The following is a 17,045-nucleotide window of genomic DNA, read 5'->3' as shown; positions in this document are numbered from 1 at the left end:
TCTTCTGAGAGCTGCCAGGCCATTACAGAGAAGCAGCAGCAGGTGGCCCAACAAATGGTCCAGGTGAGCTGCAAAGGAACTGTCACAACAGAACGGGGCTCTGCTGCCCCTGCACAAATTATGCCATTTCCGCCTTCTCCTCCCAGCAGGATGGCTGCTGTAGAGCTGTCCTAGGCTGTTGTGACTCTACCTCCACAGCCTGTCACCTCCCTCCTCCACATGAGAGAAGGTCTAAAGCAGTGTTTCCCAAACGTGGCTCTCCAACTGTTGTTCAACTACAACTCCCATCAACCCTAGCTAGCAAGACCAGTCAGGGATGATGGGAATTGTAGACCAAAAGCAGCTGGAGACCCAAGTTTGGGAAACACTGGTCTAAAGGGGGTGGGGGGTGTTGGGATGCGTCCGGGGAGACGGGGGCATTTGGCAGGCCTCCAGCTGGCTCCAGCCACCGGCCAGCAGCTGGGCGAAGTACGTTTCTCGGAACAGCATCTATCAGCGACTCAAGCCTCAGAAGCCTTCAGAGGCTGAGCACGCTCTAATCAGCAGAGTGAATAAATCTTCACAACGGAAGTGGCGGACAGAGGTATATGTCAGCATATTTACAGGCGTTTATTCAGCATCAGGAACAAAGGAAAAACATGTCTGCTTCCCTTCGTGTCCAAGCAAAACAGCAGTATAGCAATAGCTATATACAACAGACGTTCCCAGCAGACTGTGCTGGAAGTAAACAGACAGGTGACATACAATAACTCCACATGCCTGTTCTAAAGGTGGAAAGGAACTATATCCTAACAGGGGGTTCCTTCATGGCTTCCCTCGGCTGCTACAACCTTTTGCCTTCTTACACAAGAAGCTCTCAAGAGAGTGGTGTGTTTGTCTGTGGTTTGCCTGGGCCACCTGACCCTTCCTTCCTCTCCTTGCAGGAGAAGGTCTAAAGAAAGTGGAGTGTTCCTTCATGGCTCACCTGGAGCACCTCCCTCTTCCTCACAGGAGAAAGTCTAAGGGAAGGAGGCAGCTTGGTGAGGTTTAAGAAGTGTGGGGAGAGATTTAGCTGTTCCTCCTTAGTACCTTTAACGTCTTTCACCACAGGTAAGTGGCACCTGGTTTGGAGGGTTTACCACTCCCTCCCTCAGGCAGGGATCCATAGCAACTGCTGAAGTGGAAAGGAAAAAGTCTAAAGGGTTGCCACGGCAGGGGGAAGGGGAGACAGGATGGAGGTGGAGGGAAGAGTGAGAGGAGGTTGCAAGCTGGGCAAGCAGCGACACGTCCCCCAAGATATACACCCACACGTGTTGTATATGTAAGCCTATTGTCAAGAATATATTGTGAGAACCTAAAACTTTTAATTTCCTGGTGGCATATTTCCCTTTCTTTAAGACACCTTTTCTCAACTAAATGGGAGACTACTTGAATGGGCACAATTAGGAATGACAGAGTCAGACCACTGGTCCACCAAGTTCAATATTGTCTATAATGACTGGCAGTACCTCTCCAGGGTTTCAGACAGGTGTTTCTCCTAGTCAATGCCAGGTACAGGTAATAATCAATGCCAGGTATAGCTGGTAACAACAACAGCAGCAACAACAACTTTATTATTTGTACCCCGCCCATCTGACTGAGGTTGCCACTCTGGACAGCTTCCAACAAAATCTAAAAACACAAAGAAGCAACAAATGTTTTAAACTTCTCTATACAGGTAGGAATGACCCACGTCTAAAACTCTGGAGAGACACTGCTAGACAGAGTTAGATAACATTGAGTTAGGTAGACCAGTGGTCAGACTCTGTTGTTCCTAACTAGGGACAATAAGTGCATCAATAAATTATGTTGTTTCTATTAGGATTCTGATGTTTGCATAAAGATTTAGATCCCCCAAGGGCCACATCCAAACTTCCAGTATCAATACACCTGTTTCACAATGCACTGCCTAAAGGAACAATACATAAAAAGGCACAGGAGCATCATCTACCTCTTCCAGAAGGTACTTACTTCCCTTTTTTAACCGTGTTCCTTCCAAGCAGGGGATCAAGTACAGGGTCTACTGCTTCATCCAAATTTTCAATCAAGACAACATCCCCACAAGCCAAAGCTCTTTCAATAGTTTTCAGGAACCTTTATGTAACAACATAAAATAGGATTAGAAGATGATACTACGGGTGGATTACTAATGTCTGTAGAAAGTGAAGAAATTTGGGAAGTTGGGAAGTGAAGAAATCTGATGTGGTAGAGCAGGGGGAATGGTAGTGCAGCAGAAGTACCCATGTAAGTAAATTTGGATTATATGACACTACTGCTTCCTGAATTTCTCTCTCTGTATGGAACTGTTAAGTTGTCAGTGGTGGCACATACCTCTCTATTCCCCTTCCCAGCAGGCATATTGAATGGATCGGGGGGGGGGGGGAGAGCGAGCACTGAGAGACTCCCCCCCACACAATATAAGAGTGTTCTACTCTACAGCACAAGAGAGGTCAGCAAACTTTCCCCAAAGCTTCCCATCCTACAAAAACCTTACAGTAGGCTAGCAATGATCCGGCTCCTTGCTTTCACTCCCTGCTCAATCTTTGGATTCATACAAAAGTGAAAGTGTCCAGGCTACCTGTTTTTGTTTTGCCCTAGATACACCTGAGGAAGCTTGAACAATTGTATGCTTGATGGAGGGAGGATCCCAATGGCCAAATCAGAGACCTCCTGTTCCGTAGCACTGGAAAACAGCTACCAGAGAGCATTATCCGATCCCTGCGTTCAAGTTTAACAGCTTGATACATTACAGTGAAGCACCTGAGATACATTCAGTGAACTAGGAGGGCTCCCTGCAGTGGCAGATTTGATAAGCACAGAGTTAAACAGAAGTGAGAGGAGATCAATTCTGAAACAGCAATGCCAACTTTAGACTATATAGGTTAAAACCCACCTTCCCTGGAAAAGAAATGTATCATGTTGTCATTTATGCATAGGAGTACTTTTTCAATGCACACATACCCCTTCTGTCCTAGATGTATGATTTTAAGGTCAGCTCCATATTTATTCTTTATCCATTTTATTCCTTGAAGTTGAGGGTCTATGAGAAGTGGCCAGCGCTCGCAGTTTGTAAGAATAGAGGCGTTTTCAGTTGACATTCTGTCGCTGGGCAGACCTTCATTATTCCATGCTGCAATTGTTGCATCATCCGTCAACATGGCAATCACGTCTAAGTCTTCACTGACTGGAATGCGAATCTTTGAAGCAAAGAGAAATATAACTTTATAATAAAGTTAACAAAAGAGCCAACAAGATGGTATTGTGAATATAAGGGCAGATATAATCTATTTGGCAATGGCACATTGGGTAAATAAATTGCATTCAGTTGGAGAAAAGCAGAACTGCATTTTCATTTAAAAACACACACACCATGCTGAAACAGAATCCAGAGAGACAAGAGTTCCATACCAAGTTTTGCATTGCAAACACTCACTTCTTGAGATTTCAGAAATGGAAGCCACATGCCTTCCATCAGCTCTTGGCGATAGGGTTTGGTAAAGGATCCAATGTAAGAAACAAAAGCTGCCGTTAACAAAACATCCCCACACACTGTTATTTCTTGCGCTTCAAAGGTTTTAATAGATTGGGTCCAGCGAACATTTTCAGACTGAAAGACAAAATTATAAAATAGCATGGGGAAATCACACAAGTGGGTTTTTTTGTTTTGTTTTGTTTTTTGGTCTCAGAGTTTCTGCCAAAATGTGAAGATCAATACAGTAGATTTAGGCAGGTTGAGTGCATTTGAGACAAACACATAAACAGTCCACCAATCAACAGGGCATTTGTAATATGCTCTATGGCAAAGACCAGGACAAAGGTATGCCCAGCAACATGTCATGAATCAATTATATACTGAGACATCCCCATGGTTGTCAAGGAGGTTCCAAGCCAGACCATATGGGGCCATCATGGGCGGCCAACCCATTAACAGCTTTTAGCATATATTAAGCAGAGATATGTGCAAAAACTAGATCTGTCTAATCATTCCGTACCCATGGCAAAACTTAGGTGCCCATCAAACCTCTTGCTGGGAAGAAACCCTCGAGTTATAACAACATCTGTGATTTGGCAGAGGGCCTTCGGCTGGTGCCTACCTCCAAGCTTTGGCTGGTGCCTACTTTGGGTATCTTGTGGCACCAACTGAAGGTCTCCTCTTCCACCAATTGGTTGTGCGAGTGCTTGCAATGTAGATGTCATGCACATGGTAACATGGCCATAATGTAACATTTAATATATGCAGTGGTGATCATGGTTTAAAATTTCTATATTATTCCCTTTTTGTGTTCTGCCCTGACACCACTTGTGATGAGGGACAGGATACAAATCCTATAATCAATAAAGAAACAGCTACACATTCACAGGCTCTCAGAGAATGAAGCTGAAATTTCAAAACACAGCTATTAAACTGAACTTCAATATGCAGAAAGTATGCCCAGCAAAGGAGATTACAACAGTTTCTGCTGTTTAAACTAGCAGCTATTACAATCCACAATTCTATATTATTTCAGTATAAAACATTCTTGCTATCTGGTATTTTTTACAGAACCTATTAGTTCCTTTCTTAAATCACTAGCTGAAGTGAACCAAACAAACCCATTAACTTGCAGGAGGGAATTTTGATTTATCCATTCTCTTTCCCTCATTGTCACTGGCTGGTAAGTCATAAACAATAAAGTGCACCTACCTCATTCTACAAACTAGCTTTGAAATCTGAAGATTTACTAAACATAGAATGATTGTCTATTTAAATCTTCAGTAATTTTACTGTACCACCCCAGCATCATAAATCACAAGTGACATTGGCTAACAAGGGTTTAAGAGTTGGAACATGTAGTGTAATAAATTTCCAGACAGTTAAAAATCACTATAATTTTATTCTAATGCATTATAGATTGCCTGTAATATCATCCTGGCCGGGGTGACCCATTTCTAATTTTGAACAGCTGTTCAGCTCGGGAGTTAGTTAATGATTAAATATAAATTGCCTGATTTATTAGTCTGAATGGTTGAGCTTCCAGGTCAATGGCATATAGACAAAATCATCAGTCTTGATGCTTTTCAGAAGTTAACTGTCTCCTGTTTAAGTCAAAAAGAATTTATTCTCTGAGGAAAAGTGTTGATGCTCTCAATTAATTGTTATATTTTCTTTTTCTTTCTTAGCTTACACAAGTACTTTTAAAGTGGAGAGGATTGTCACTGTTTGGTAGTAACAGAAACTTGGAGAATTCTAACACAGTAGCAACTAAAGATATAAGCAAGGCATTGCAGGACCCAAGGATATGCAATTCTTTTTAAAAAATCTTTTACCTACTTATAATGTTGATGCAATGCAATTTCCCCTTCAAAACTACTCTAGAGTAAATGGAATGCAAGCTGCAGGGCACTTCAGCGATAAATACTATTATTTTTAGCAGTGCAATCCTATGCAGGTTTAATCATAAGTAAGACCACAGATTCCAGTGAGACTTACTCCTGTGCATTCTACTGGTTTCCAACAGCTCAACCCTATACATTAGATATGGGGACCTTTGGCCTACCTGGTATTGATGAACCACAACCCCTGTCATCCCTGGCCACTGGCCATGCTTGTTAGGAGTAAGGCAAGTTGCAGTTCATCAAGATCTGGACGTCCAAACACTTCCCACTCTTGCTATGCAGTCTCACCTTGGTTGCCAAACACGATGCGTTCTGGGAGTCCAATCAACTCCCAGAACCATTCAAAAACCAAGGCACGGCTTCCGATTGGTTGCAGGAACGACCCACAAACCACTTTGAAATTCCTTGTGCGCGTTCTCTGTGTATGCCTGACTGTTTTCCCATGCACACAAATGGGTTCCCTGGATCCCACTGATTTCACTGGCTTAGTGCCATCCCGTTAAAATTATTAAATAAATAATTAAATAATTAAAACAACTATGTGCAAACTAACCATTAAATCATTATCTGTTTTGATATGAAGATGCTTTTCTGCAGATGGAAATAATTAGAAAACTAAATTCCTTATAGGGGGTGTGCTTTTTTTGTTAATTAAGTGTATATTCTGTACTGATTAGAATAAGATTAATGCCTTTTATGAACATAAGAAACAATGCACTGACTGTAGCCCACTTATCCAAAGGTTAAGTGCATTGTGGGTGGATACAAAATGACTCCGTCTTGACCTGAAGATTATTCAGTCTCAGTGCTCATTAACCAAAGGCTGACCATGCCGTCAGAAAGTGTTCACTTTTCTGCACAGATCTAGCGACTTAGTTACAGAGATCTTTCTCTGGGGATATACAACCCACAGAGCAAACATATCGCATATGATGCAAAAACAGCAGCATAATGTCTAGGGCTGGATAGCCAATTAGGCTAAATACACTGCAGGGGAAGGCACCTGCAACAATATCTTCCCCACCCACAAAAAAATAAATTTCTACAGTATAATTATTCCAGAGTTTTGAAGTGTGCATACTCATAGAGCTCTTTAAAGGAATAAATAAACAATTATCTTAGCATCTCACTGGGACATATGGAAATGAACTTCTTAAGTATGTCTGGTGGTGGAGCACATGGTGATTACGATGAATTCCTAGTTTTTAAAAATGATGTTAATTTCTAGCCCAGGCAATCTCTAATCTAACCAACCTAGCTATTGGAGCCTGAACAGACCTAGACTTTTCAGGAACCGCCCAGGAGCCATCATCTATGAAGTTCCATCTTTTGTTCAATAAAAATTAAAATAATTCTCTACATCTTCTATTCAATGAGAGAGAAGGAATGCTATATAAGCTGCTTTCCTCAATAATTTCCCAATAAGTAGCAAACTTTCTCCTAGAGTGCAGATCAAGGAGTCTCACTGCTGCATGTAACTGGAAGGTGAAATCTTTGGTGCACACTTTAGTCATGGATAATAAGGAGCGTTGGGGATGATTACTTAAGTAGTAAGATAGATTCTTCTTATGCTCAATGGAAATGTGTTATTATTTCACAGAGTTCAGTCCTGGTACTGAAAACTGGTTCTGGAGCTAAGCTCCAATAAACTCTGCCTCAAATTAATCCTTTCGTGTGCACACATTAACCTACACCACTCCAATAGGTAGGGAAGGAGAGCAAGCAAGGTGCTCTCTGCTGGGGCAGCTTGCACAATATCCATGTCGCCATATTGGTTAGTGTTTTTCCTCTTCCTGATAGTTTAAAGCGGCTCTCATTTCAGCAACTAGGAGGCATCTAAAACCTGACACTCCAGAAATATTTCATTTCCCCAAGACCCTTCTCTTGAATACAGGTTCGCCTGCTTTGATCAGAACTCCTGAGAATGATATTAATGAATATCCTACTTGCCTCAAGTCCTTTAACAAGCCTGTTAGCCAGCTCTATGGTCTTATTGGTTCGGCTGACGTCTTCTTGACATCTGACTTTTTCTGCTGTTGCTTTTTCAAAGGATGCTGTGAGTTTGCACAGATTGAGATCCAGTTCCTAAAGAGAGAGTGAGTTAGTTTTCATTCATTCATTCATTCATTCATTCATCATTCATTCTTCACATACTCCTGTTGGTGAATAATAAAAATACAGTGGTACCTCGGGTTAAGAACTTAATTCATTCTGGAGGTCTGTTCTTAACGTGAAACTGTTCTTAACCTGAAGCACCATTTTAGCTAATGGGGCCTCCTGCTGCTGCTGCGCCACCGCTGCACGATTTCTGTTCTCATCCTGAAGCAAAGTTCTTAACCTGAGGTAATATTTCTGGGTTAGCGGAGTCTGTAACCTGAAGCGTATGTAACCTGAAGTGTATGTAACCTGAGGTACCACTGTAATGGTAATACTTTCATACGGTAACCATCTGAAGCCTCACCAAAATGGCAGGCCACAAGGGTCAAATGTTTTATGCTATTTGCCTCACTACTATTTCCTTCATCTTCTCTCACTCATTTCCCTTGGACATCTCATGTTGCATTTATAATTCATGCAAGAATCTCAGTTGCCCCTAGCCGCCATCGTCTCAGCTGCTGATGTCACAACCTTTGATGTTAAGAAAGCTTCAGTCGACATAGTCGCTTTGGCAATAGAGAAACAGCTGGATCCACATTCCAAACTCTTTGAGCAATTTATGCAAATATATGAGGACTTTCAAAAGACATCTTGCTCGTGCAGATCAGCTGAAATGGACAGAACTCCTGAGCTGCTTATCAGATAAAATCCATCTGAAACTGTCAATGATGTTAAGTGGCTTTTGCCAACATGTCTATTAAGGCCTAATAGAAAGTTCAGTCCAGAACAGCTGGAGGGCACCAGACAGCCGAAGGCTGATGTATAGTCTTCAATGCCAGTATTTTATCTTGGTATTCTGCGTGCCACTATAACCTCAAGAATATGTTGCATTTTGCAACATATCTCAGAGCCATTGTAATGTATTTTATAGCCATGGACAGGGAGACCACCCAAACTAATTCAGGAACCACAGGGGTGGGGGAAACCCAAGAGTTATAAAATTGGGAATGATAAAATTGTAGAAAAGTGAAATAGCCGCAATGCCTGGTTAACCAAATACACAAGTGTGACGAGAATTCATGTGGGTAATGAGCTAGCTGATCCAATTTTGTTTATGGAGGCATTTATGGTAATGATTTGAAGGTTGACCCATTCTGCATGGCAAAATGCCACCAGCTCTTCCGAGAGCTTTTAAATGGAGACTTGAGCAATGTGGAACATTAAATGTGATCCTATGATGTTTAATGGACTATGAACAAGTCTTGAATGTAGCAAGTAGCAAGAAGGCTAATGCGGACATCTGCCCCCCCCCCCCGCATACTTCTAGTGCCAAGAACTGAATAAAAGACCAACAGGCTCTTTTTCGAGAGGGTGGGGAGTGAGTCTGTTTCTATTAAGATGGATCTTATATTTCTCATGGAAGGGAATAACCAGCAAAGTTTGTTTGCTGTTCATTAGATGGGGGTCACAGGCTAACTCCTCCCCATATTTTTCTAGTTGCCTTTGATTGTTTTTTCCCTGCCTTCCGGGCCCGCAAAACTTGTGAATCATCATGCCAAATTCAGCTCATCAGCTGTGTAGGGCAATTCACCAAGAGCTTAATAAATGTCTTGTTCTTTTGTGCCTGCCTCTGTCTTCAAAGTAAGGTGGAATTGTCTTGTATTAAGCAGGTCCTAATAGGTGGTGGGCAATGCATGGCTCTGTGGGTTGCAAGTTGTGAGTCTTGGAACTGTTCTTTATGATTCAAGTGCCAGGTTGGATGATGAAGGGATAGGGTTTTTCTTTTTAAAGCAAGCAGCCTGTACCTGGGTATGCCAGAATGCAATTCAGGAAGATGAAAATGTAAATGATTACATGCTGGGGCCATTTAACGCTTCTGAGCTTTTCCTTTCCTACAGTCAATTGACAGTGGGAAAGGGCTGAGTGCAAATGGACTGCCCAAATTTTATGTGCCTGGGAGGTGAAAGTGGTGGAGCCATTTCACCAACAGTTCTCCACAAGGTGATGGAATGCTCCAACAGGAAGAAAAAAAAGTATCTCCTGAGAAATATTTTGCTCAGTATTAATTGAACCAACACCACCAAGAAGGAAAGGAGGACTGGAAGGAGCAGAGCAAGAACCTATTGCTTTCTTCAACAATATTAAAACCGAATCCACAACTGAGTCCAAAATTCTTCACCACAAAAAATGTATATTATATGGTAGGGCTTGAGATTCTCCAGCAGTCTGTGGTGTCTGTGAAACAGAAGATTCTCACATAATTTATCAGAAAACACTTTTCTGTGAAACTGGTCCAGTCCCATCAGTTCATCAAGGTTCCACATAGTAGTGTACGGTACTAATATCTAGCAATGTTGTTATCCATAGTCATGTGTCCTCTAAGATTTACTTACAGGTACCATTCAACAAAAGCTACTTTCCAGTGTTAATGAAAACCTTCCTACCAGATTTAACCTCCATTCTCTCTTCTAAGTATGGTTGGAGATTGGGAATTAATTATGCCTTAACTGCCCTTTGAAAGGTCTCATTTAATTGTCATTTTTGTTCCTGGGAGGCTTTAATAAAAGATTTACACCCTCGGAGGGGGGCGGGACTTTTCATTTTAAACACAGAAGAAATTAATTAAAGGCACAGTAGCTCTAAAATTGTTGAGGACTTTTCTTTAGGAGCATTCCAGCATGGGAGTCTGGGTTAGAATGCTGGCACACTTAGGCACACACTTCTGAATCACTGGTTGCTAATCCAGTGATTGTTATATATGGTAAAACAAAACTAAAAACCAAAACTTAAGATTTGTGAGAAGGCATATAGCAGTTTTACAGTCAGCTTCAAAATGAAGCCAGTTTGGGAAATCCACACAAACCTTTCTAGATTATTACAGACCAGACTGAAGAGTGAATTTCAAAGCAACTGAAAGTTTTGGTTACAACTTAATTTTGTTTGGTGTCATTTCATTGGTTTTTGAGTTTGAGAAATATGTTTGGGAAAATTGAGGCTACAATCCTGAACACCATTAAAAGGGGATTATGCCCCAATGAACACGGTGAGGCTTACTTCTGCATAAAAGGTGGATGTAAGAGCATTCCAAGGGGGTTGTGTTGCCCACCCTACAGTCTGCTCAGAGACCTCTTACATCCATAGGTGAATTGCACTCTAAAATATGTTTTAAGAACATTTATTGCCTCTAAATGTGAATAGACAGTCTTTGGATACCAGTGTGCAAAGTGGTATTAAATGCAGGGGCTCTCCTCAGTCATTGAGAGGTTACACAGGCCACAGCTTAAACGTTTCTGCACCACATAGATAGAAGCAAAGTTTACATATCAGAGACGTAGAAAGAGTTGTGTAGATTGAAATAAACCTTTTGAATCATGTAAAATATTTTCATGGAAAGATTTAAAAATAATAATATCCGTTTCAACAACATTAATTTTGCTGTTGCATACAGCTGACAAGGATTTAATTTGTCATTTTGAAATATATTTTAGAAGACATTAAAAATGAAGGGTTGTTAGCACAGTGCCATCCAAATTGATGATGTGTTATTGATTACCAAGTAATAGCTGCAACATTTATTAATCATTACAGAAAATTACTAGGTAAAAAGAATACTTCTGTATGAAAAATTAGAACCATGCTTTCCCAATAGAAAAGCACTGGTTTATGGGACAGGATTCCATTGGAAATCCATAAGATGGGGACGACTACCTGTGACTCTATTTTTCAAAGGCGTTAGGTTTGCTGAACGACAGAAAGAATAGTAGGCCAATAAATGGCAAACAGACATAATGCTGAGGGATGCATTGAGAACTGAAGGCCAATGAGCAAATGGATCAAGTATTGATAAAGGATGCTACTTGATAGAAAAGTTACCACCATACAAATGTACAAGGAGCAGCATCTAATCTCATTATAAGCACTGGCAGAGAACTCAAATTAAGCAGTGAGGAATAGGCTACATAGTTGAATTTGAAAGTAGCTGAGATCTTTAATTATATTTTGAAAGGGTGGGTAATCAAAATAGCACACAATTTATCTTGCAAGTAATAGGAAGTCATATCCCCCGTGGCTAGAATTTGCTTTGAATTAATCTAGAAGAGGACTAGTTTTGTATCTTGCACATTTGCAAAAAGTGATCAATGACAATTATATTTATTTAAATAAATGTATATTATGTTAATAATGTGGCTGAATGGGTTTGGGGGAAATTCTCTAATTCCATGTTAAAAGATTCAGCACCCACCCCAAACAAAAAAAGAAGATATATTCAATTGGTTTATGGGGGGAAATGCAATAACGCCCAATATAACTATATCATATATTAGACACCAAAACAATAGCTTCATAACCTGGCAGGGCTAGAAAGCAATAAAACACCTTATCTTTACAGACAGCCTCTGTGCATTGCCACAAAGAATGCTAGCTTGTTAGACTACGAAGTAGTGGAAGATTAGGATTGGAGTAAGGCCTACCCCAAGTTTTTTCCTGATGGCTTCCAGCTTTTCAGTAGCTGCTGCAAGTTCAGCATTTGCTTGGGCCAATGCTTGGCGTTTTGGCTCCACATCACAGTATACCTGGGAATTCCAATATTAGAAATTCTTAAAACTATGATAGCACAAAAAGGTTTTAACAAGAAGTGATGAAAAGGTCATGTTTTTATCGCAAGGTGATCCACCTTCAGTTATTTCCACAGTTTATTAGGCAATATTTCAGCCGGAATTGATCGCACCCTCCCTTCTTTTCAAGTTTTCAAGACGCACTTGCAAGTCATAGGAAGAAACATCACAGAACAGATAAATTGGATGCATTAGATAAACATTTAATTAAAAGTAACGTCCTGGAATATGATAGATAATCTAACACTTGTATTTTGGTAACCATTTGCTATCAGATTGCTCTGCATTTGTTGTTTGGTGCATCACAATCTTAGCCTCCAATATGAATGGAAGTCTTTTCCTTCCTTTGCTGAAAAGTCTGATGTCTCCAGGGGAGGATGGTTTATTATGACAAACAGAGCATTGGCCCACCAACTTCAACCTGCCCCCCCACTTGCCTGACTTCTTATTTACACCCTGCCTAGGAGAATGGCACTGCCTGTTCATTTCCTCCTCCTCAATCTCTGTTTTGCCTTTGTAAAACTAATTAGGGAGGAGTGGGCAGAATGAGTTGGTTTTGCCTGTCATTGGCTGCAATTCTTCACATCATTAACTCTAGCTCCACCTACTGTTGATCTCCTTCTACCCAACCCATCCCATCCACTCACCATTGGTTTTCTCTCGTTACATTGCAAGGTGCTTTATGAACCCAAACCCTATCCTTGTGAGGTTTAAAAAGCAGTACTTGATGGTGTACATGAAAGGATGGTTGCATAATGTTTTGTTTTTTTAAAATACTGGGTTGTATCCAGACTATATCAGCCATTCTTTAGCCTCCCTAAAACCAAGTTAAGGACATGCTAATCATGCCTGATTTAAGTCCCATTGCTTTCACTGTACCCACACACATATCACAAGGTTGGATTCTCTATGTTGTGCCATAGTCTGAAAACTTGGCTTTGCGATGCTGTTCTTAACATTCTAATAGAGTGCAAAATACTATTCAGCATTTCCATTGTGCATTTAGAGTGTTCAAAGTGTTTCACATACATTATTTCACTAATGATGGTAACACCACGATAAGGCATTTTCCAGCGCTTTTGAGGCTGAGAGATGGGGACTTGCGTAAGACGGCCTGGTAAGTTCATGGTGAAGAGAAAGCTTGAACTGAACTTGCTCACATATCTTAGCAGCTAGATCATAACCTAAGAGGGACATTCATTTGATATGTTCTAATAAAAATAAGTTACACAAAGTTTTTACCTTCATCTTGCTATTCTCTGCTGAAAATATTGCTTCTCCAATGAGCGGCCATCAGATACCTAAGCTATTCCCCCAATTTATTTCTCCAATTGCAACAAACACATTCAGTACCTCATAGAATTTCACTATGTTGATAACCCAAGCACAGAGACCAGCTGCTGCAAATGACTTAGTGCGAACCAGGTTTGGGTTGAATTCCGTGTCTTTCAAGTAATGTTCTTTTACCACTTTTAGACAATTCCCTGGGATGTGCTCCTTGTCATAGTGAATTAAAGCTTGCAAGAATTCATCAACCTGGAAGGCAGTTAATGCACTTAACTTATTATTGTTGAATAACACTTCAAGCCTGCAAGTTGATTTCAAAATACAAAAGGTTAAAACCCAAACAAGCGTAGTGACCCCCGTTTTTAAAATAGCAAATACGTATTGATTTAAAAAGTAAGTCATTTCATGCATATGCACTTGCAAATGATAAGTAGAATCCTAGAAGCATAGAATTGTAGTCTGAAGGGACCATAAGGATCATTTAGTGAACTCATTACGCAGGAATATTTTGCCCAACGTGGGGCTCAAATCCACAACCCTGAGGACGTTTACTCCTGTGTCTCAATATATACATGAACATTATTATTTAAATTCAGAGTCATATCATCAGGTTGCAATGCAATTTACAGATGGTGATAATGTTGCAAGAACCTTTCCCATGAAAAGTCTAGCTGCATTCCAGGTTCGGTCTTTTGGTACTTTCCCTTTATTCGCCAGTAGGACCATTACAGCAGCTGTAACGTTGGTCACTGCAATTGGTGGGTTAGGGAAGGCTTTCAGTTCAGAAAGGTTCACCTGAAGAACAGCAACAAAGATGGTGTTGAAAGAAAGCCAAAAGCATTGTGACAACTTGAAGAGATTGGCAAGGGTTAGGATTGCTCTGCTTGTGGAAAGCTGCATGGACATAGGTGTGTCTCAACCTGAGGCATTCCAGGGGTCAGCCAGGGGTGTCCTTGGATTGGTTGACAGTCAATGTAACTACTGAGGAAAGCTACAGAGGGGATAAAAGACACAAGCTCCACCTTCACCTTGCACCCTAGCTGGCAGAGTTTTGGAGATGGCAGATTGCCCACCAGTTAACTCCTGTCCCAACCCCACTTATGATTGTTCCGTAACTTGGCTATCTGTGATCCCCTTCCTCTACTAGAGCTGAAGATGTCTATAAGTAGAGAACAAATGACAACTGTAAGAATATAACAGGTGTTATTGTATCAGAGCAAAAGATCATACAGTACAACACTCTGCACCCAATATATAGTCACAACTGGGATGTCACTGTTTCCATGGTTGCATAAGAGATACTGTCTAAGTTCTAATGGGGGAAATATTAATTGGTTTGGATATTTTCGTGTTATTAATTATACTGTTCTGTGTTTAACTACGATAAGCGTATCACATTTCATCACATAGTCGAGCTAGAAGGTTGTTTGTTTCACGCAAGTAGATGCAATTCCAAATGGAATCTGATGCAAAAACTGATCGCTAGAATGGGTTCATGAAGTCTTTCAACTTTCATTAAAACTAGCAAATTGATACACGTCATTGTCACAAAAGGCACATTCCAAAACGCAGAAGTGTTGACAAGATTACCCAGGGCAAATTAATGTGCTTGGAGCTCTGGTAAAATGCAACATATCCAAACTGAAGGAACGCTGTTTGGATGCCATGAAATAATTTAATATAGCTTGGCATTCATTACATGAAAAATGGAATAATCTGGAAAGACCGACAAAGAGAAAAAGACTTAAGTCTGCTCCATGAGAGCATGAAAACTACGCTAGTAATCATCTTAAACTACATTCTTGGAAAAGTGAGCAGGCTGTATTTGGGGTGACGGGGGGTGGGAATTTGCAGTCAACATGTCACATGGCAGACAACCATACCATAGTTGGCTATTTACCTTATTAAGCGTATTTAAAGCTGCAGTAGCAGCCACCAGGGCAGGTTCTGCTTTTACCAGGTCATCCTCACACTCTTTCTGTTTCCGAGATACTTCTGCTTGGATGGCAACAACCTATTTGAACACACACTCTTAAGTTTTGATTAAGGCAGCAATCATGGAATTAATTACTTCAAAGTAGGCTTCAATTAAATCAATTGAGACTTAATTCTGAGCAAACACAGTTAGGAATAGAATGTAGGGAAGGCAGTGAGTACCTGACATTGCACTATTGCTAAAGCCATTATTAAAACTTATGTATTTATCATGTTCTGTACATGATGAACCACTATTATTTCAACAGGTTAAAAAAAAGAGGGATGACCAGTGTTAATTATTGCAATATGTAGCATTAAAATGTTTCTGGATCTCTGTAGTTGAAAGATATATCTGTTGCCCAGTGCCATCTTAATTTGAATAAATTATATTGTTTAATCTTTGTAAACCAATTTAAGCCTTTTGATACAGTTTTAAATAATAATAATAATACTAATAATAATAATAATGATGTTATCATTTATACCCTGTCCATCTGGCTGGTTTCCCAAGCCACTCTGGGTGGCTTACAGCATATAAAAATTTGTAAAAACATAAGACATTAAAAACTGCCCCAAACAGGACTGCCTTCAGATGTCTTCTAAAAGTCAGATAGTTGTTTATTTCCTTGACATCTGATGGGAGGGTGTTCTACAGGGTGGGTGCCACTACCGACAAGGTTTTAAATTTATTATAATCAGTGATATGTTGATTATTCATTTTGAAAGTGTTTTTGGCAAGCAGTTAAGGAAATATATGATGAGATTATTTTGAGGGTCACAAAAAGTAAGTCTTATTATTTACATTGTTGACAGGAAGTTATCTCCTGATAATCACACTATGTGCTGAAGCTTATTGCTTCAAAAAGTGTGTTTTGAAAGACGTCAACAGTATTCCCCAATCCTAACACCATCAGAACATTACCGAATAACAGCAATCAGAGGCTCAGTAAGTGAGGGATCCCTAGTACAGTGGTACCTCGGGTTACATACGCTTCAGGTTACATACACTTCAGGTTACAGACTCCGCTAACCCAGAAATAGTACCTCAGGTTAAGAACTTTGCTTCAGGATGAGAACAGAAATCGTGCTCCGGCGGTGCGGCAGCAGCAGGAGGCCCCATTAGCTAAAGTGGTGCTTCAGGTTAAGAACAGTTTCAGGTTAATTACGGACCTCCAGAACGAAGTACTTAACCCGAGGTACCACTGTACAAAATACTGCGCTCAGGTTGTTGGTGAGTGCCAGGCACTTTGGTTCTATCCTGTCAGTTTTACACAACCTGCACTGACTGCAAGTTTGTATTCCGAGGTCAATTCAAGGCGCCAGTGTTGACCATTAAAGCAGGAGTAGCTAATCTACAACTGGTGGGTCAAATCTGACCTGCCAAGTCACAAATTGTGGACCTCCTGCTTGGTCTGTACAGTGATCCCTAGATAGCAGATATGCTCTCTAAAGAGTAGCCAGAGAGGATATTTGATCTTAGTGCTAAATTCCACAGCACTGTGATAAAAGATAAAGCCCCCTGCCTGCTCTTTTGAGAGGAATAGGCAGCATTTCACCCATACCCCATGCCTGGAATGGGTGGAAACTCTGCCTTTTACATTTTGCAGATGCTAGAGCTGGGGTGTGGAGGGCTTTAAATGCTGGATTTGTGGGTGCAGGAGCTGCAGGTGTGCT

At 40.7% G+C, this 17,045-nt stretch overlaps 1 protein-coding gene across 1 annotated transcript in view; it reads right to left on the bottom strand.

Moving 5' to 3' along the window:
• DNAH11 (dynein axonemal heavy chain 11) overlaps nucleotides 1-17,045 on the bottom strand; it is a 145,622-nt gene that overhangs the window by 34,831 nt on the left and 93,746 nt on the right. The window contains exons 58-65 of the mRNA XM_083705188.1: nucleotides 15,295-15,408; nucleotides 14,046-14,189; nucleotides 13,461-13,643; nucleotides 11,964-12,065; nucleotides 7,345-7,479; nucleotides 3,452-3,625; nucleotides 2,980-3,215; nucleotides 1,990-2,112 (exon numbers count right to left, since the gene is read on the bottom strand). Of these exons, the coding sequence (XP_083561314.1) occupies nucleotides 1,990-2,112; nucleotides 2,980-3,215; nucleotides 3,452-3,625; nucleotides 7,345-7,479; nucleotides 11,964-12,065; nucleotides 13,461-13,643; nucleotides 14,046-14,189; nucleotides 15,295-15,408 (1,211 nt within the window). The remainder of the gene's footprint in view (nucleotides 1-1,989; nucleotides 2,113-2,979; nucleotides 3,216-3,451; nucleotides 3,626-7,344; nucleotides 7,480-11,963; nucleotides 12,066-13,460; nucleotides 13,644-14,045; nucleotides 14,190-15,294; nucleotides 15,409-17,045) is intronic.

The sequence above is a fragment of the Podarcis gaigeae genome (genome assembly GCF_964106915.1).
Source record: "Podarcis gaigeae genome assembly, chromosome: 12".
Classification (NCBI taxonomy): domain Eukaryota; kingdom Metazoa; phylum Chordata; class Lepidosauria; order Squamata; family Lacertidae; genus Podarcis; species Podarcis gaigeae.
Note: the sequence above shows the minus strand (reverse complement) of the source record. Positions and strands in the feature narration are given on the sequence as shown.